This window comes from Malaya genurostris, chromosome 3 (genome assembly GCF_030247185.1).
Source record: "Malaya genurostris strain Urasoe2022 chromosome 3, Malgen_1.1, whole genome shotgun sequence".
Taxonomy (NCBI): Eukaryota; Metazoa; Arthropoda; class Insecta; order Diptera; family Culicidae; genus Malaya; species Malaya genurostris.
The window spans coordinates 66746577-66768796 of record NC_080572.1 but is presented as its reverse complement, the minus strand read 5'-3'; the positions used below and the strand labels follow the sequence as shown (position 1 = coordinate 66768796).

Here is a 22220-nt window from a genome sequence, read left to right as displayed (position 1 = left end):
TACTGTCAAATTTTTAGAATGGAGAAATCAAATTTGAGAAAGCTACATATTTTAAAAATATTGTAAATTATTGAAAATAATGGAAGAATTTTTTTATTTATTTTTTAACAAAATTTTCTATCAAAGAACGCTAAAATTCCAATTAAAACGATGTCAATCAAAATTTTACTATATATATGCTACGGTTCTCGAGATACAGCGGTTTGAAAAAAAAATCGGAAAATGTTAATTTTTATAACGATTTTCAGATGGTTATTTGAGTATATACAAAAATATATTTTTTCAGAAAGAGTCGCATTTATTAAAGATTTCTTATTGTTATATTATAATCAACCATTCTTATACTAGCATTATAGCCCTTGTAACCATGGGTTTTATTGTTCCTCCTACGGCATCCATGGTCCCTTATCATGTGATGTTGCGAAAAAAATGCCATTCAACATCTATGTCATAGTTATTCTTATATTGGTAAACATTGGAAAATTTCTTTCTATTATTATATTGTGATGCAGCTCCATCGGACATGAAATAAATTCCAGTGGTGACTTTGAACTTCATCATGCAGTACAAAAGTGTAATTTTCGGAAAAATCACATCTAGCTCAAAATTCTCCTTCCTGCAAGTTGTTTTTTTTGTATTTTTCAAAACAAGTAGACCACTCTCTTTTCATTAAACTATGTGGTTCAATTTCTCTAACTTTTGAACAAAATAGGAAACAAACTCTTCCTTCTGATTTACAAACGTTTCTATATTGCATCTGTCAGTTGTGATCCATTGTTCCAAAATAATTTCAAAAATACAATTTCCATCCATTTCTTTTAATAAAATTTTGGTCCAATGAATCTATGCAATTTTCGCATTCACGTAAAAAACATTCTACTGTTACATTTTCACAAGTCAAACTATTTGTATCAGGCCCGTACCCAGGATTTCGTTTCGGGAGGGGCCCAAAGATAAAAAAATAATGTTACTGAAGATTGCTTTTCGGTGTGCCTTTTACGGGTGTTTTTAACAGTAACTTTAAACTTTTCCACTGGAACTGTTACTGTATTACATTTCTTTACGTTTACTGTCTTATTATTTCTGTAACACATGTCTGAGATCTTCTAAATAATTATATATCTGTTTTTGATTTCGGGAGAGGCCAGGGTCCCTCGCCCCCCTTAATTGATAGAACTTCTCATCAAAATAATCAATTATATGCTGGCAACCCGGTACAGTTTGCTCATATACGAGAGAGTACAAGAGAAATACAATGCGCAACGGGAATTGAGCGAGCCACGTGGTCGATTTAAAACTCAACACGTGGCCCTCCGTCCTCAGACCTTAAGAACCGCGGCAGAAATGGATGTACAACGCTTCGCTCGTTCTCAGCGCCAATTCGCATGAGAACAGGTGTAGCAACTTGTGCAAATTAACTCTCCGACAAGTCCCCGATCACAATATAATATTCATATAATTTTGTAGTAAAATTAAACCCCTCATTTTTGGCAGTTGTGTTTTCTAAGACTTGTTTAATTATTTTCCTTGGCGTACGGCACAATTGTTAATAATTACGTTTTCAGAAGCGGGGAAAAATATCTGTAACTATTCAATCATTCTAATTTTTTTAACTGCTTCTTGAAAATCCTGATGCGATTTTGATCAACACCACCTTAACATTTATTTAAAATAGTTTGCATGGTACATAAAAATAATTCAGATATGATCTAGAATTAAATATAGTAATCACGTTAGTAATTTTAATTATATTAAACTACTTTTTAAACCTAAAAATATCGATAATTAAAAAAAATTTGAGACTTTTATGAATTTTGATTCCGAAAAATATTTGAATAGGCATATGTTATCGAACTTAATTCGACCAGATAAAAATATCTTAATTCTATACAATTATATTAAAATGAAAGGTTCGTCATCAATATCCAGTACACAGAAAAATCTATTAGATCTCAAACAACACTTTTGGTTTCGATACTTACAGTATCGCAACAGATTAAAGTCAATTTCCATTACGACGGAATATTTTTTGTTTGTTTCAATTATAGAGGCATTAACCAGAAAAATTTCATAAGCCTGTGTGCGGAGGTTGGGAATCGAACCCAGGTGGGCTGCGTGAAAAGTATCGACTATACCTGTGTGAAAGGTATAGACACAGATAACAGATATACAGGCTCACATATGAACTGTGTGTAAAATTTGCTCAATCAGCGTGCGAACACTGGCAGATGTCACCACGATCGACACGAGCTGCCACCACGATTTGGGTGCTGCTTTCACATGAGCCACAATTTTGGGTGCAACATTTACTACACGCTAGATTTTTGTTTTGCTGTTGGTTAAAATGGCAAGTGTATTTTTGTCTTATTTCTATCGAATTCTCGTGTTATTTATGCGACATGGAAATAAAGTTGTCTTTAACATTTAGGGAAATGGTGTGATAAGTGTTAAAATTGTTGCAGTTGGAATATTAATATAATAGGCAGGAGGATTTAGTTATCGTTCCAGAACGTAGTGGAACATTTTGAAAGATCGCGGCGAACAGTCGAGTAGGTGGCAGTAGTGTTTCCAACGTATAGCAAATTTAAAATTTACACAGGATTTTGAAAAATTTTGTTCGACCCTGTATATCTGTTATCTGTGGTATAGATTATACCCGTCCCCAAAGGAACATTTGGTTTTCTCCGGCTTCGACAAAGCGCCAGGCTCGTGTATGGATTGGTATGACGTGTACCAGCCGTCGTTGAGACTCGTTCTCGACAATCTCCCTACTCCTCACGAGTGCACTGAAAGAGAATACAATGAGAGCACTTTCTCTCAGTGCGCCTGTGGGACGACGCGAGATTGTCGAGAACGAATATCAACGACGGCTAGTCCATGTCATACCAATACATGCGCGAGCATGGTGCTTCCGTTCCATCCGTCCCCGGTACCGTCGTAATAACAACAGGAATTGTTTCTATTTCTTCGCGTTTCGCCTTCGACTCATCAGTGCTTAAAGCAGTTTAAATTGAACTGCCATCTCGCGTCTAGCAGTTCAATTTGAACCGCTAGCTTAGCACTGATTATCCGAAAGCGAAACACGAAGAAATAGAAAAAATATGTGCTTTTGCACAAACCAACAAAACCCCTAAATATTCAATAGGAATTGGCTTTTATTGTAGTATCCGTGTATCGAAATAAAGGTTATCACAAGAAAATTTTTGAAAAAATAGGTAAAATGTAAAACCATCATGTTTCCCACATAAAGCGGCTTGCGGAAATTCTTTGACGTGGACCAAAAGTCGTGAAAGGCGAAGTGCAATCTATGTGGCCAGAAATATACGTATGCTGGTGATACAATAAATTTATGGAAAAACTTTTCTGTACATAAGAAAATAACGCCACAGTCGACAATTGATACTTACAGGTATCGATACTTTATTGCCTTTTGATACCTTGTATCGATACCCAAAATTTCGGTATCGATACTTTGCCTTCCGAGTACCATCCCTAGTAGTGGACTGCAAGCGCATACGAAATATTTATAAAGCAAACTACTTTGAAACTGTTAGATAAAATACATAACATTCAATATGTGGAACACGCAGAAAGTTTCCATGCAAAAATCAACACATTTTCAGAGCAAATGCTCCGGCTAAGATTTTATCCGGTTATCCAATTCAAAGTGGAAAAATCAAGATCAAGCAATCATTAAATCGTAATCACTAACAAAGATGATCGATTGTGATCTTTCCCAATAAAGATCACTACAGATCTAATCTTTTTAAGATCAGTTGATCAGTGATCTTTGAATCACATCGATCAAAATCAATACTGATCGGTGGATTCCTGTAAGATCAAATTACTGGATTACATCTAAAATCGTTGATCCCAATGAGGGGCGTGAAAATTAGTTACAACAGTAATCCTACAGTAATTTTTAACTAAGGATAACGCGTGTCAAATGGACCTTTTTAAAAGCGTGGAAAATTGCAAATTGTGCATCTTTGGAAAGTTCAGTGATGGGAATATTAAAGGAGTTTGAACATCAATGATTTTTATCAATTTATATGCATGAAAGTGCCCAAATTGGGGAAAATTGTCAATTTGTAATTTTCAAGAATGCTCCTTTAACAGTATTTATCACCAGAGTTGGGAAACATATCGGTTTCGTTACGACACGGTTTACAAAGTTTCAACACATGTTCTCCTTTGATACAAACCGTATTCGATTTCGCAATCTGTTGTTTAATTGCAATAAAATGAATACTAGATGAAAGGATATGAATGCTAGATGAATGTTAATTTTACAGTTTACGCTGCCAATATCAATACGCAATTCAAAATTAGTAAAATCTAACCACCAAATATTGATTATAGCGACAGAAGACTTCGTTTTACTTCCAGCTGGTTGATGCTGATGATGTTCATGCATTATCTAGATTAAACCCAATGAAACGTTATTTGACATGAATTTAATTTAATGAAGTAACTGGAGCGCAGCATTTCAATGGTGCGTTTGAATTGGCATAGTAATATCAAAATATATCTTATCAAAAATCATTCGTAGCAGAATTCATTATAATATCTACAATAAATATGTTATATGAAAAGATAATACTAACTATGTACTGTGAATCAAAAACTTTGCTTAGTTCCACCCCTGGTTTGGACAATACATGGAATAGGTTGTTAGGCATCCTAAATCGTTATAAAAAAAATTCCCGATTTTTGTTCAAACCGCTGTATCTCGCGAACCGCAGCATATAGCAAATTTTAATTAACATCTTTTTGATTGGAAAGTTAGTGTTCTTTCATAAAATTTTGTTGAAAAATATAATTTTTTTTTTTTGACTATTTGACAGTATTTTACTTTGAACTTTAGCTATAACATATCAAAAAATAAAAAAATTAAAAAATACATTTTTTGAGATATTTGAATTTTAAGTGTTTTTTTAAATAAAAATCAAAAGAAAATTTTCTTTTTCAACACTACTAAACTTTTTTACATAGTCTTTATAATTACCTAATTTTTTTTTTTACATAGTCCTTTTAATTACCTAAAACATTGCAAAAGACACCAATTCGATCGGGCACAGGGGCAAAATTTGAGCCAAATCGAAAAATACAGAAACAAAATTTCAAACAAAAAATCTGTTATTTGCGGTGGAATAGCTCTCTGTTTCACAAATACTACAAGCTGGATTCAGTCTTTTCGAAGCATCAAGAGACAAAATTGTGCATTACTTAGATTATACTACTTGTAGTACTATCTCCGATGATAAAAAATAAAAACAAAAGAATATATTACAATATACAACACAAAGCTAAATTATTTCATTCAACGATGAGAAACCTGTTTTGATTACTTTTACTACTACTAGTGAAATCTATTTTAGTTTTGATCCCCGCTTTCTTGTTACTGTAGCTCCATCAGTTCTCGTCGCAGGAAGCCAAGGACAGCGATTTGATACGAAATCTTGGTAAATCTTGGCTCAAAACGCAGGCCAAATGAGCAAGTAAAAATTTCTCTATATTTCTCTTTCTATATTTTCTCTTTCGTTTATTGTGATTTAAGTTATTCAGTTCCAATCTTTCTTTCCTACTTTGTATGACGACAATTCAGTGCATATAGTAGCACAGCTGATTCGCGAAGAACGGAAAACATTTTCTGAATTTATAGGTCATATTAGTAGATGGTCATACAAATTTATTTTGGCTCTACTGGTTTCAGATTCAAGTTCCGGAAGTAGTGGTCTGAAATTTCTCAGAGATGAATTAACGTTTGAGCACAGATAATAGTACGAGAAAACCAAATCAGGTGAACGAGGGTGACGCCCAAGTAATTGTAACCTAAACTGTTGATTTTAACCACGGTTGCGATGCCCATGTTCTTCATGTAAGGCCATTTCACATCGAATTCTTTAATCATTTATGCACGCTAATACTGCCTTTCTTCTGATTTGAGGGAGTCCTAAAAAAGTATGTATACTATGCCGATCCCAGAAAACCGACATTGTGATTTTTCCATCCCATTGAGACGCCCTTGGAGGCATTTGTGTCGCTTTGAAACACTAGTGCTGACTTCAGTCCATTACCGGGCAATCATTCTGTTCTCTGGCGTATAATAATGGATTCAGCCAAACCTGTACTCGAAGTGCGTTTGCGTTCGTCTTTCTAGCCTATAAGTATGTGCGGGATCCAGCTGCAGGATGTTATTCTCATCTGCAGAATCTTGCTTAACTAAGGCATGGTCGCGCACTTTCTCTTTCCGGTCGTTCAGTACAATTTTCTGTATTATTTTTATTATTGTCATTTATTTTACCCCGGTATCATCCTCCATTTTATGTGGTTTTGACTCTGTTATGCTTCATAAGAGGTGTATCGAAAATAAGCTATCCACAAATTTTTCTTTCAAATTATGATAAAAACTACAAGGATCAGCCCCATCGGGTTGTTCGAGCCGTTGATGTGGAACAAGGCAATACAAATTTCTAATGATCGACATTTTCAATTAATCGTCACACTTTTGAACGCAAATGCACGAGAGTCTGCTTAGTTTGATCTTTATTAGGAACCAAAACTGAACACACGAACCCAGAATATAGACTCTATTTGTCGTGATTTGTATTTGTTTTGTAGCCGACGAAATTACATCAATAGCCCAAATGTATGCAATTATATGTTTGTATATGCTTGCGATACGGATATCGATATTTAAGCTTCTCTTCGCTAAGCTTGTGTTCAAGTTTTGTACGCAAGCATTTATTTTTATAGCATTTCTGTACCATTACTACCATTCTGCAATTTCGGTTGAAGCGATAAACTATTTCTCATTATCAATCGAGTTCATCTTATATAAATTAGAAATTAATCTTATGCACTCAAAATTTACCCTGGGGTAGTTGTCAATTTCTCAGGCGAAACGACAAAACATGGGATTTCATCCAATCTTGCATGACACAAGATCAGAGCATACCAATTAAAGCTTTAAATCGTTTTATGGCACTTTCTGTCTTGCTGTCTAGCAACAACCTACCTCTAGCATGATACGCGTGGGACTGAAACGTTAGCTATAATTTTACTTATATTTATAGATTCGCGTGCTTGCAGCAGCTGCGCTTTAGCATCGATTGACCAATCAGAGCAATGCTTACCCTTTGATATATCGCTTACTCCTTCAAACCCGTCTACTATGGCAGGGAAATCCGGTATACCGGAGATTTTTTGCAGACAAAATAGGACACTGCTAGCTATTAATCAACATTTAAATGATACACAATTAAAAGTACATGGCTATGAACATTCAAATCAATACGTAGAAATATTACCTATCAAATGGTGACATAATATTAATAATTGATACAAAACTGACTGAGCTGTAATTGTACAAAACATGACCACATTTCTACGTATGTTTTTCTAAAGTTTCTAATTTGCACCCCTAAATAGAAAACAAAAATGTGTTCCACATTAAAAACGATATTTGATTCAAACTAAAAATTCATCCTTTATTGTACGAGGTTAAACTTGAGCATAATGAAAACCGGATGAAATTTAAGTTATTCCTTCACGAATTTTTGAACTTTTGATCGAACGCTCTTCATCAAGTTCCGGACAAGTGTTGCATCGCATTTTTCGGATGCTTGAGTCCAAATTTTTTTGAACTTCTGCAATTTGGTGGATTGATATATTTCTCAACGAAATTTATATTCTTTTCCGCAAGCCAAATGAGAGTGGTTTTAGCATAGTGAGCAGACGCTAAATCCGGCCAAAACAATTGAGGTGTACTATGCTTCTTATACAAAGGCAGCAAACTCTTCTGGAGACACTTAGATCAATAGATTTCTACATTTATAGTTCCGGTAGTGTAAAAATGGTTGTCTTCAAACCACAGAAACATATTGCTTGCCATACCAGTACCTTTCGACCGAATTTCTCCACTTGAATCGACCTGTCCGCATCGCTCACATCGTCCCCAACGACGACAGGAAAGTATTGTGGAAGGGTTTTTGAGTCCTCCTTTAGATAAGTCTCATAGTCCATCAAAACGCATGCATCCGGACACTGCAAAAGACGCGAATATAATTTCCGGGCCCTTATTGCTGCTCGCTTCTTCTGTTCTACACTTTGTTTCGAGATTTTCTGCTTCTTTTAGGTCTTCAGGTGATTTCGCCTCTTGATACGCTGGATCATTCCGACACTCGTTCCAGCTTTTTTGGCCAAATCACGTACTGAAATTGATATGTTCTTCATGATTAGAGATACCATTTTCTGGTCCTTTTTCGGGTTGGAAGAATCGGGTTTTTTGCCTCTTCCTTGTACCTCATCCAAAGAATAGTGTTCCTCAAACTTATTAATGATGGTTTTAACACTGACATGATGAATTCCAAACCGCTTCGCCAATTTTCGCATAGTAATACCCTTCTCACTTAGCCATGTGTCCAGAACCTTAATTTTCACTTCCTTTCCAATACGCGACATTTTGAAATGGCAGAATTTCAACCGAACAAACAAGTAAAAAAATGAAAGCTGACAGCCAAACGCATAGCATGCTGTGATCTGAGCATAAAAACCATCACAAATACATGCGTACAACACAAATGTACGTGGATAGCTTATTTTCGATACACTCCTTAGCACCAAACGCTGCATGCTTTATCGGTAGTGAAGTTTTGATCATCACGTAACTTTCATAACCTCTATCTCACGGTGTACATAATCTACAGGATCAACAGTAGTATTTCTCAAACCCCATAGTATTTCTCAAACTGTTTTTTCGATTCTGGCTCTGATTTCGGGACGGGTCAAAGGTCCTCACACTCCCCTCCCTCCTCTGGGTACGTGACTGTCGGTAACATTTAAAATATTGAAACCGTTGAATCTTGTGAAATAACATTTCAATTTACTGAATATTCTCATATCAAGAAAAGAACTAATGATTTCTTCATGGATAGAATAGAACAATTAGTTCATTTGAATGATATTTATGCTCATTTTCCTTCAAATTTGGAATGTTCATTTTCCTCCAAATTTTGAAGGAAAATGAGCATAAATATTATTCAAATGAACTAAGTGTTCTATTCTATCTATGAAGAAATCATTAGTTCTTTTCTTGATATGATATTCTGAAACTCTTGTAACGCTTTTCAACACCTATAACATACAAAAAAATCACAAACATTACGCTTCGTGACACACGAGTTACGAATGTAACGCATCTAACGTTTGTAACATCTAAACTTACAAAAGAGTAATGCATGTAAAGCTTCATAATGCCTAAAGCATATTTAAAATGTCGAACTTAGTAACGCCTCCAACTTACAAAAGAGTAACGCACGTAATGCTTACAACTCACAAAAAACTAACGAATGTAACGCTTCGTAACACCAAAAAGCGTGACACATACCACGTTTCGTAACGCCTGTAACTTACAAAAGGTAACGCCAGCAAAAGGTACATAGCTCACAAAAATGTAACGCTCTGAAACGCCTATAACTTACTAAAAGGTAACACATGTAACACTTAGTAGCGCCTAAGATTTACAAAGTAGTAACGCATGTAACTAATTAAAAAAATAACGCATGTAACGTTTATGTTTCACAAAAAAGTAACGCATGTAACGTTTCGTGACTATAACATACAAAACAGTAACGTTCGTAACTCCTGTAACTTACTAAAAAGTAACGCATATAATGCTTCGTAACGTTTATATCTTACAAAAAAGTAACGCATGTAACGCTTCATAACACTTATAACTTACACAAGAGCGACGTATGTGACACTTCGTAACACCTATAACTTCCTTAAAAGTAACGCATCGTAACTCGATTACCGCAAGAATCTAACCCTTATAACGGTTTTTAACATTCATAATGTCATTAATTTTACCCCGGTTTCATCCTCCATTTTATGTGGTTTTAACTCTGTTCTGCTTCGTAGGGCCTACCGCTGCGTGCTTTATCGGTAGTGGAGTTTTGACCATCACGTAACTCTCAAAACCTTTGTCTCACGATGTAATCTACAGGATCAACAGCCCCATAATATTTCTCAAACTTTTTTTTTCGTTTCTGTTTCTGATTTCGGAATGGCCCCTCTGGGTACGTGACTGATTCGTGAAATACCTTGCGACCTTGCGCATGGGCCATCTAAACCAAAGCTGCGGCCAAGATTTACATGAAATCATCTTCAAACAATAAATTATATTGATCGTTCTAAGCAAAGCAAAGCCTTGGTATTACATTCCTGTGGAGGAATTTGACCTTCTGTAAGGTCGTTACGCGCAAAATCTCACTCAAAATTTGCCTCGAAGGTGTCAAGCCATTATCAATGCTGAAGGAAATTAGACTTGCTATTAATGTATTTGCATGTAAGTTTTTGATCTAATAAAACAATATTCAAAAGAAGAGCGAGTCATTTCGCCGAAGGCCATTTTGCCAAAAATCATTTCGCCGTATAGGTCATCTCGCCGAAAGAGTCGGCGGCTTCTTGCATACAAACCTGTAACCGCCTCGTTAGCCCGGTCTACTCAAAGCTTTAGTTAGGTCCGAACGAGCAGCAGCGAGGTCGGACAGCACACGAATCAAATCGATGTGTCGAAGATGCTTTAGATATTTTTTACTTAGTAAACAGATGCACGGCTTGGTAGATACACCTATGCAATTGCTTTGATGCTTATTGGCTAATAGTCAACAAGTTTTCTTGGGAACTCCGTTCTGAGGTTCATAAATCAATCTTTATTCAAGAAGTACAATTGTAGGTCAGTAAAATGGGCGTTAACGTATTATCATAATTTGTGGTAAAAATGACCCTTTCGGCGAAATAACCCTGATCCATTCAAAAGTATTTTCGTGTTGAGTCTTTTCATTTTCTCACAACTATGACCACGCTCATATTTAACAGTACCAAAAAAAAATTTTTGGTTCTTGTTGCTGCTTTAAATTTGAAAATTCGGCCGGTTCGCCCATTTTTGACCTCCCGAAAAACTAGCCGCAGCAACTTGGTCATGAAGAGCCTATTTTTTATTGGAATTATGTAACAATTTTTTTTTTGTACGTTGAAGTACACTTGATTAAACACTGTAAAATAAAATTCGATAGCTTTCACTATATTTCCGGAAAACGTTTCTGAAATTGTCCTATTTTTCTTACGCACAAGGTTGCCTTACCCCTTAAGTAATGTGACCATACAAAAATACACTTTGAGCAGCCCAGCAATCGCTTCCAGGCTCTTGCGTTCGAGCTTGCATACAATGGTGATTTAGGCGAATTCGTAGCCAATACTTATTCTTAATGAATTTTCACTTGTATTCTCTACACGGGTATTTTTTTTTAAGTTTGTATGAGCTTGGATGTCTGTTCGCTGTGATGTGAATGCAGCACCCAAAATAGATTGCGGTGACATCGTTGCTCATTCCTTTCATATGCAAGCCTATATATATATCTGTTTCGGTAGAAAAGTGTAGGAGATTATGGAAGTAAAATATTTGCACTGGAATGAAAAACAAAAATCTTTTTGTTGACAAACATATTTTATATCATTACCTAATTCAAACCAATTCTAAAACATTTTCTGCGTAACAACCTATGGAAAATTTTCAACATCTATATGTTACAAAAAATCAAATTTCTAGTAGTGTAGTAGTAATGAAATTGGGCAACCTGTGACACCAAAAGCACCACTGGTGAGAAATGGGCTCGTAAATGTTAAAAGTTCCATGCACATTTAACAAATCCACAGTATGTATTGGAAGAAAGTACACCCACTTCTCACTAGAAGCGCTGTCAGTGTCTCCAGTACAGTGAGGAGTCTAGGTTTTCTTCATTTATGATGTTACAAAGACAGTGGTCAAAAAAATAAAATACTCCTTATCATTAGTTTTTCCATTTCTCGCAAACACATTTAGCAATAAGTACTGTGGTTTCACTTCGGCCTGGTCCGACTAAATCCTTGCTTCGTATCTTTCATGTTAAGATGTTTTCTCTGATTCGGGTGAGCAGTGCGCCACATGTGTCGGGTTAACACACAACCATAATTTGGTAACAGGGAAAGAGTCGAATTCTCTATCCATATAATAATCTGCTGATAGCTTCATAATGCTTGGCTAGCGTTACTGCTTGAAGGCAGGTTTGGTCAGGTAGTACCGCCAATCGTCGGTCAACTTGTGCGGTTGGATATACATCCGGTTCAAACAAGCCATCGTTTTGCACTCTCCAGGAGGGGTCAATTTGTTTAGTCTACAGTACTCACCCAGCGTCGAATAATGGTAGTTTGTGCCGATCAAAACACCGTACGCAGGAGGCTGTCGTTGTTCCGTTCGAGAGGGATAGAAGTAAATTTCGTTGTACTATTTGACTGTCATGAGAACATGGCTGGCTTATGAGGCGATGATGAGGAAGATGCCATTCGTGAAAAACAGAACAAAAATATATACGATGGAAAGTATAATCCAGTTATGAACACAAACCAAACGTATTGCACACAATGAAACGAATGACTAGTTGCATAGCATGAACGGAAAACAGTTTAGTTCATAATTTAAAAAATCTGATAGAATTTTTGTGCACTATTCATAAATCGCGTAGATCAAAACTCGGTACCTATGACGTGAATACGACTTACTTGATCACCTCTTCCAAAATTCCTGAAACCTTTTTATGTTTATAAAAGATGCTATGTCTAAAGGTCATCAAACGGACGTTGTCTACACGGATCTCTCTGCTGCTTTTGATAAAATTAATCACGCTATCACAATTGCCAAATTGGACAGACTGTGCTTCGGTTCCAACATTCTTCGGTGGATTCAATCGTATCTTTGCAATCGACGGCTGGCGGTTAAGATCAATGAAAATGTTTCCAAGAAGTTTTTTGCTTTTTTTTCTGGTATTCCACAAGGCAGTCATCTCGGACCACTGATATTTCTACTGTATTTCAACGACGTGAACTATTCATTGAGAGGTTCACGATTATCTTTCGGGGACGACCTAAAGTTATTCCAAATTATCAAGACTCTTGAAGATGCCTATTTCCTTCAGAGTGAGCTTGAAATTTTCTCCGAGGGGTGTGAAATTAATAAAATGATGCTAAATATCAGCATATGCTCGATTATCACCTTCACACGAAAAAAAACACCTATTCGTTTTAATTATTGTCTTCGAGGATCAGTGATTGATAGAGTCAATTGTGTCAAAGATCTTGGCGTTCTTCTCGACGAACAAATGAATTACAAGCAGCATATTTCGTACATCGTCATGTCATGAGAACCGCTAAGCACTTCTCAGATATATACTGTTTGAAATCTCGCTACTGCTCGCTTGTTCGGTCAACACTTGAATATTGTTCGTCAAGTATGGAACCGTTCGATTCGCTCTTCGTCGTTTGCCCTGGAATAACCCTCACCAGCTGCCTAGTTATGATGGCCGTGGGATGCTTATCGGACTCGATACTCTGCAAGTATGCCGAGATCTGTTCCGTGCAATGCTAATTGCCGATATTTTGACGAACAATATTGATTGCCCTGCACTACTTAGTCAAATCAACATCAATGTTCGTTCTAGAGCTCTTCGCAACAACAACCTCCTCAGAATGCCTCTACGTCGTACTAACTACGGGATCAACGGTGCCGTTATTGGATTGCAGCGAACCTTCAATGGCGTATCTATGGGATTCGATTTCCATTTTCTTCGTAGCAGAATAAAAGCGATTTTTTTAATATTCTTAGTAATAATCATTAGGACTTTAGTTTGTCTGTTGATTAAAATATATATAAATAAATTAATGTCATTTTCGATTGTCAAAGCCTCGGTTGAATGCCGACACTACATACTATGGTATTTCCACTGAAAACCGCAAATGACTGAAAGGGCAAATGAACGAAAGTACACGATTTTGAAACTACTGTTCCGCTTATGTCAATGACTGGACATGAGTTTCGTTCTCATAGTTTGCAAGCGAAGCTGAGAGTGACATTGATTTCTTGTCATTTTCGTCAATTTTGAGTCAATGAAAATGACTTTCATTAGCGCTGCTAAATATAACAAAAATGACCGAAGTGCACTCGCCGCCGGAGTCACGGTAAAGCTACCGGACTTCTGGAGACACGATCCCGCGATGTGGTTCGCCCAAGCGGAAGCACAGTTCGCCCTCGCTAATGTTGTCCGCGATCATACCAAGTTTTACCACATCATCACGAAAATCGATCAAACCGTTATATGCCACGTAGCGGATTTGATCACAAATCCCCCCATCGAAAACAAATACGAAGCGGTCAAAGCGAGATTAATATCTCGCTTTCAAATTTTGACACAGGCATGTTTGGAACGCCTTCTTGGAGCCTGCGAATTAGGTGATATGCGACCGACACATCTCTTAGCAAACATGCAGGAACTGGCTGCCGGATTGAACGTCACGGACGATCTGCTGAAAATGTTTTTCCTGCAACGAATGCCTTCGCACGTAAAAGCAATTCTCGCCATTAGCGATGGAACGATGGGGAAGCTCGCTGAAATGGCCGACAAAATGTTAGAAAACCAATTCACAGTGTTACAGTTGTCGCATCAGATCATCCTTTTCGCGAGCTACTTTCGGAATTCAGAGAAGTCACGCTACCAACATCAATCCAAACAACGGTTCAAAACGACGTCACCCACCATATTCAAACGAAAGGTCCACCGGTAGCAACCAAGTGTCGGCGAATGGCACCTGATAAGGTGGATGCGGCTAAATCAGAGTTTCAGGTAATGATGAATCTGGGTATTTGTCGGCCCTCCAGCAGCTGTTGGGCAAGTCCCTTGCATTGCATTCCCAAGAAAAAGGAAATGGAGATTTGTAGGGGATTACCGGGCCTTAAATAAAATCACCGTACCAGACCGTTACCCCGTCCCTCACATCCACGATTTGTTAAACGATTTTCAGGGAAAATGCGTATTCACTACCATCGATCTCGAGCGAGCATATCATCAAATTCCGGTGGAGGAGGAAGACGTACCCAAAACCGCCGTCATAACACCCTTCGGATTGTACGAATTCACTCGTAAGCAGTTCGGGCTCTGCAATGCGAGCCAGACGTTTCAGCGATTCATGCATAAGGTATTCGGTGACATGAATTTCGTGATAGTGTTCGTAGATGACATCTGTATAGCATCACGGTCATTGGAGGAACCCTACATGCATGTACGAGCGGTATTTGAAAGATTAAAATGCTTCGGTCTGGTTATAAATGTGGAGAAATGTAAGTTCGCTGAAAAATGCGTTGACTTCCTTGGTTATGCGATAAGTGCTGAAGACATTTCACCACTGGCAGAACGCGTAAAAGCGGTCACTCAGTTTGCAACACCTTCCACCGTGAAAGAACTACGCAGATTTCTTGCACTCATTAATTGCTACAAGAGATTTATTCCGCGTGCCACGGATGTACAGCTAGAGCTGCGTCAGTTGATTCCTGACAATAAAAAGAACGACAACCGGAAGCTGAGTGCAAGCAAGCTCTAGCAGATGCGACTCTCCTACACTACCCGGACACATCGAAGCAAATGAGCTTGATGGTAGATGTATCCAATTCGGCAGCAGGAGCAGTACTTCAACAGTTCGACAAAAAACAAGTTGGTTCCGCTCGGTTTCTATTCGGAAAAGTTTTCACCAGCACAGATGAAGTACTCAACGTTCGGGCGAGAACTAACCGCGATGAACCAGGTAGTACAGTACTTTCGTCACATGTTGGAAGCTCGAAAATTCGTCATCTATACCGACCACAAACCGCTAACCCACGCTCTGTCGTCCAGCCCGAACAGTCGTCTCCCGCACGAAGATCGATAATTGCGATTCATATCACAGTTTACTAGTGACATTCGTCACATCAGTGGACAATCAAATACCGTAGCAGACGTTCTTTCTCGAACAGAGGCTATCTCTACACCGATGCCGATTGACTACGAAGGATTAGCGGTCGCCCAGGAAACTGATGTTGAACTTAAAAGTCTACTACATTCTTCGACAGCGTTAAAGTTGATGCTACGCAAAACACCGCTAGCTACACGTTCTCTGTACTGCGATACGTCGTACAGCAAAGTAAGACCATACATACCACCTTAGTACAGACAATCAGTACTGCAGTACGTTCATGGAATAGCTCATCCCGGACTGCGACTTTTGTGTGGAAAAATATGCATAAGGACATAAAGCTTTACGTCCAAACGTGCATACATTGTCAACGTTCTAAAGTTCAACGCCACACTAAAGCTCCCTTGGCAAATTCCCCCTTACCAGATAGTCGCTTTCGGCACGTTCATGTAGACATCGTTGGCCCGCTTCCACCATCCAATGGTTATCGTTATTTGCTGACGATGGTTGACCGTTTCTCTCGTTGGCCTGAGGTGGATCCTATGCATGACATGTTGGCCGAAACCGTTGCACGCGCTTTGTGTTCGATGTGGATATCACGATTCGGCGTACCCGAGACCATCACTACCGACCAAGGTAGGCAATTCGAGTCCGAACTCTTCAGAGAATTATCAAAAACAATGGGCGCACAGCGTATCACCCACAAGCGAATGGCTTAGTTGAACAATTTCACCGTACCCTTAAAGCTGCAATTATGGCCGTCGATGCAAAGCATTGGAACGATCAACTTCCTATGATAACGTTAGGATTGCGCGCAGCCTTTCGAACGGATTTCGGCTGCTCAGTATCAGAACTCGTCTATGGACAAGCATTGCGGCTACCCGGCGATTACTTCGAGGCGACAAGCCAACAGACTAACAGGAGTGAGTTTGCGGAAAAATTGCGAAATACAATGGGTAAGCTGAAACCAGCACCTCCAAACTAGAGATGGTCGGGTATCGGGTATTTTACCCCTAACCCGACCCGTACCCGTACCCGACGGGTTTTTGGTCGGGTACGGGTAAAAATTTTTATTTTCAATCGGGTACGGGTCGGGTACGGGTCGGGTACGGGTAAAAAATTTTACTGTTCACTCGCCTCATTTGAAGAAGAAAAAAGTTTTGTTTCATCAAGACAATGCACCGTGTCACAAGTCGATGAAAACCATGCTGAAATTGAACGAATTGGGCTTCGAATTGCTCCCTCATCCACCGTATTCTCCAGATTTGGCCCCCAGTGACTTTTTCCTGTTCTCAGCCCTCAATAGAATGCTCACTGGTAAAAAATTTAGAAGCAATGAAGAGGTAATCGCTGAAACTGAGGCCTATTTTGAGGCAAAGGACAAATCGTACTACAAAAATGGTATCGAAAAGTTGGAAGATCGCTATAATCGCTGTATTCCCTCTGATGGCAATTATGTTGAATAATAAAAACGAATTTTGGCAAAAAAATGTGTGTTTCTATTAAACGATACGAACTTTTCAGCCAAACTGTTATTTCCCGCCCTACTTTGTTTATAACATATATAATAAGACACACTGCCTTAGCTCTATGATGTTGCGGTCGGAATCTACTTTTCACGTAGGTTTTAATGGACTGCCATTTTAAAACTGTTTAATGCACAATTCAGTAAAAATTATTTGATTCATATACTGCCCATACTCGCATATCAGTCTCATATCGATTTTCGCCAATTTTGAGTTAGCTTGAGGAATGGAGTCTTTCCTCAATATACTCTCAGAAATTGCAATGAAAGTTGAGGGTTTGTTCAGTAAAATATAAAAAAATATCAACTCATTTCTGTGTCCCATATGCTAAAGTACCCGCATATCAGTCCCATTCAGTGCAAAATTTCAATAATTTCATTTGTTGCAATATTGGAACAGCAAAGGTGTATTACCGATATTTCATGTAATAATACATTCAGCATTAGGGAGCAAAGCAAAGTCTTGGCATTACATTCCTTCCGTGGAATTTGGCCTTTCTGTTTCAACAGACTTCGCAGCCGATTCTTAGCGTACAGAATCATTGCATGGCTAGTACTATGGATCCTACTGACACTAAAAATCCTTCCAGATCGGGGCTCGAACATACGACAGCTGGCTTGTAAGACCAGCGTCCTATGCATTGAACCGCCAACCCGGGACCAGCATTAGGGAGCACAATAAATAAAAAAATTCGGAAATAAACTTTTGATCGTCTTTTTCTCAACATGCCGATTTCCCATATGGGACTGATATGCAAGGATGGATAGTATATAAAATGTAGTGTAGTACTCATATCACATTCAGATACCAGAAAACTGTTTTTTTAATATTGGTTGGAGATTTTCAAAATTTTCATAAAAATCATTAGGATTCTTACTAGAGATGGTCGGGTATAGAAATTCTTATACCCGAACCCGACCCGTACCCGAGTGATCAGCAAAAAAATTTACCCGTACCCGACCCGTACCCGATTAAAAATTTAAAAAAATACCCGTACCCGACCCGTACCCGATCAATAATAAAAAAAAAATTACCCGTACCCGACCCGTACCCGATAAAAAATAAAAAAAATTACCCGTACCCGACCCGTACCCGATAAAAAATTACCTGTACCCGTACCCGACCCGAATGAGTAGTAAAAATTTTACCAAAATTCAGTATGGAAAATATAAAGTGTTTTAGATATCGAGCCGTATCAGGTTGGTAAGAAAAATACATTAAAATGCTTGTTTACTTTTAAACATATAAATACAATGTGAAGCATGAATAATGTAATGTAACTTTTTTTTAAACATGCAAAAAAAAAACAAACGGTTCATCCGAATTCAAAATTTATTTTTTCATATTAAAGTACAATCCTTCCGGGTAATTGTTGAATATAATTTCATTCAAATGGCTGCCTCGGCTGGCCTTGCAGTACGCCATACGGTCGGTCCAGCTTTTTAATACATTTTCGATTGTATGCAGCTTTATTTCAGCTATGGATGCACGAATGTTATCCTTCAAGGCTTAAATTGTCTCTGGCTTGTCCACATAACACTTATCTTTGACAGCCGCTCAAAGATAATAGTCTAACGGTGTCAAATCACAGCTCCGAGGCGGCCAAACGACAGCCGAATTTCGACTGATAATTCGATCTTCGAAGACTGTGCACAGGTGATCGATCGTAGCGTTGGCTGTGTGGCACGGAGCGCCGTCTTGTTGGTACCAAAAGGTGTCCAAGTCTTCCTCTTCAAGTAACGGGAAGAACCAATCGCTAATGATGACGCGGTACCGCTCGCCATTGACCGTGGCGGCGGCTCCTGCCTCATTTTCTAAGAAAAAAGGCCCAATGATGCCGCCAGTCAAAAATCCGCACCAAACCGTCACTCTCTGAGATCGGCTTCTTCATGATGACGTGCGGGTTTTCCGTCCCCAGATGCGACAATTTTGCTTATTAACATACCCGCCGAGATGAAAATGTGCCTCATCAGAGAAGATGATTTTTTTGCACACATTCCGCAACATTACCATGATTTTGAAAGTAAAACTGCACTATTTTCACGCGGTCCTCAAGCGTATACACAACCATTTTCGTTCAGCGGAAGGATACAACTAAGTTTCTGTCAAATCAGAAGTGACATTGAGGTTACCAATGTCGAAATAACCGCTAGTTCAAAAATAAATGTTAGATGGCGGACCCTGTAGATTTTCAATGTCCTTGGTACTTTATAATCATTTACAAATGTCAACAAAAGGGAGTAATATGAACTCAAATTTTTCGAGAAGCATATTTACCCAAAATGTCGTAATACCCGTTGTATTCAATTTTGGGTAGGTATGGTTTTTACGAAACAGTGCGACTTTTGATCCAATTCTTTAGAACCACAAGTAAGCGTGCTCATTATCTTGACACACAAATAAAAATTCACATTCGAATCACTGGAAAAATCACGTAAAATAGTTCCAAATGTCAAATTGAATATAATACGTGATGAAAATGAATGTTATGCGAACATCCCCTAAAATAAATAGTGTGTTATCAGTTCGTTTACGTGAATTGACCAAAGAATCAAACAACGTACGTGTATTCCCGGTGTGAAAAATTCAATTTTGAACATGGTGAACAGTGAGTCCTTCAAGTGTAAGTAGTTTGAACATTCGTGGGAAATTTTTTTGGTTACAATTTTTTACTACAAAGCAAAATGAATTATGATTTTGATTTAAATTTATCTGTCAACTATGCCCGTTTTGTAAGCCTCACAAACCCACACCCACGATGTTATCGGTAGCTGGTGGTTTTTACAGCCACTGAACCGGTGAAACCCTCAACGAGTGAACACGGTGAAAATTTGAGTATTTCACGAGAAAAGATTTTCACCCTTACTTTTGCGACTCCACGTTGTCACGCATCGAGATTTTCACTTGTAGTCCAGTGGAAAGAAACGAAAATTAACTAGCAATATAGCCCAACTTGCTGTGCCATCAATCGGTGTCATTTCAAGTGAGGTGACACCACCCAGAAGTGCAGAATAAGAAGAACTTCTGTGCAGATTTTCTGAAATAAATGTTCATGTTTTTATGGTAAAAATCCTAATGATTTTTATGAAAGTTTTGAAAATCTCCAACCAATATTTAAAATAACAGTTTTCTGGTATCTGAATGTGATATGAGTACTACACTACATTTTATATACTTCCAATACTTGCATATCAGTCCCATATGGGAAATCGGCATGTTGAGAAAAAGACGATCAAAAGTTTATTTCCGATTTTTTTATTTATTGTGCTCCCTAATGCTGGTCCCGGGTTGGCGGTTCAATACATAGGACGCTGGTCTTACAAGTCAGCTGTCGTATGTTCGAGCTCCGACCTGGAAGGATTCTTAGTGTCAGTAGGATTCATAGTACTAGCCATGCAATGATTCTGTACACTAAGAATCGGCTGCGAAGTCTGTTGAAACAGAAAGGCCAAACTCCACGAAAGGAGAGTAATGCCAAGTCTTTGCTTTGCTCCCTAATGCTAAATCTTGGTATTATTACATGAAATATCGGTAATACACCTTTGCTGTTCCAATATTGCAACAAATGAAATTATTGAAATTTTGCACTGAATGGGACTGATATGCGGGTACTTTAGCATATGGTACACAGAAATGAGTTGATATTTTTTTATATTTTACTGAACAAACCCTCAACTTTCATTGCAATTTCTGAGAGTATATTAAGGAAAGACTCCATTCCTCAAGCTAACTCAAAATTGGCGAAAATCGATATGAGACTGATATGCGAGTATGGGCAGTATATGAATCAAATAATTTTTACTGAATTGTGCATTAAACAGTTTTAAAATGGCAGTCCATTAAAACCTACGTGAAAAGTAGATTCCGACCGCAACATCATAGAGCTAAGGCAGTGTGTCTTATTAAATAAGTTATAAACAAAGTAGGGCGGGAAATATTCACATAACTTTTCACGTAACTATGATTGATATTTTTTTAAATGAAGAAAGAAATGTTTTTTTTTCTGGAAAAAGATGCCAGTTGACAGGTCTGGTCCTTATCGCGAATGTCAAAACCCATTGAATCAAATTGATTATTTTCCGGAAGAACTGTTTCGCAATGAAAAAATCTCGTCAACGTGTAAACATATTTATGTGAAGTACAAATGGTCGGGTAATCGATCCGAAAAAAAAAATTACCCGTACCCGACCCGTACCCGAGTGAGCGTTAAATTTTTTTACCCGTACCCGACCCGTACCCGAGTGAGCAGTAAAATTTTTTACCCGTACCCGACCCGTACCCGATTGAAAATAAAAATTTTTACCCGTACCCGACCAAAAACCCGTCGGGTACGGGTACGGGTCGGGTTTCGGGTAAAATACCCGATACCCGACCATCTCTAATTCTTACCATAAAAACATGAACATTTAATTCAGAAAATCTGCATAGAAGTTCTTCTTATTCTACACTTTTGAGTGGTGTCACCTCACTTGAAATGACACCGATTGATGGCACAGCAAGTTGGGCTATATTGCTAGTTAATTTTCGTTTCTTTTCACTGGACAACAAGTGAAAATCTCGATGCGTGACAACGTGGAGTCGCAAAAGTACGGGTGAAAATCTTTTCTCGCGAAATGCTCAAATTTTCACCGTGTTCACTCGTAGAGGGTTCCACCGGTTCAATGGCTGTAAAAACCACCAGCTACCGATAACATCGTGGGTGTGGGTTTGTGAGGCTTACAAAACGGGCATAGTTGAAAAATTAATTTAAATCAAAATCATAATTCATTTTACTTTGTAGTAAAAAATTGTAACCAAAAAAATTTCCTACGAATGTTCAAACTACTTACACTTGAAGGACTCACTGTTCATCATTTTCAAAATTGAATTTTTCAC

General features: G+C 38.1%; 1 protein-coding gene across 3 annotated transcripts in view; it reads right to left on the bottom strand.

The window, feature by feature from the left end:
* Positions 1–11580: 11580 nt before the first annotated feature.
* The window catches only part of LOC131438642 (E3 ubiquitin-protein ligase sina-like), a 47513-nt gene continuing 36873 nt past the window's right edge, over positions 11581–22220 (bottom strand). For 2 of the 3 annotated variants that reach the window (XM_058608793.1, XM_058608792.1), the window contains one exon: positions 11584–12283. In XM_058608793.1, the coding sequence (XP_058464776.1) occupies positions 12092–12283 (192 nt within the window). In that variant the 3' untranslated portion in view covers positions 11584–12091. Of the gene's footprint in view, positions 12284–22220 lie in introns of all 3 variants that reach the window. The other variant, XM_058608794.1, reaches the window with a different exon arrangement.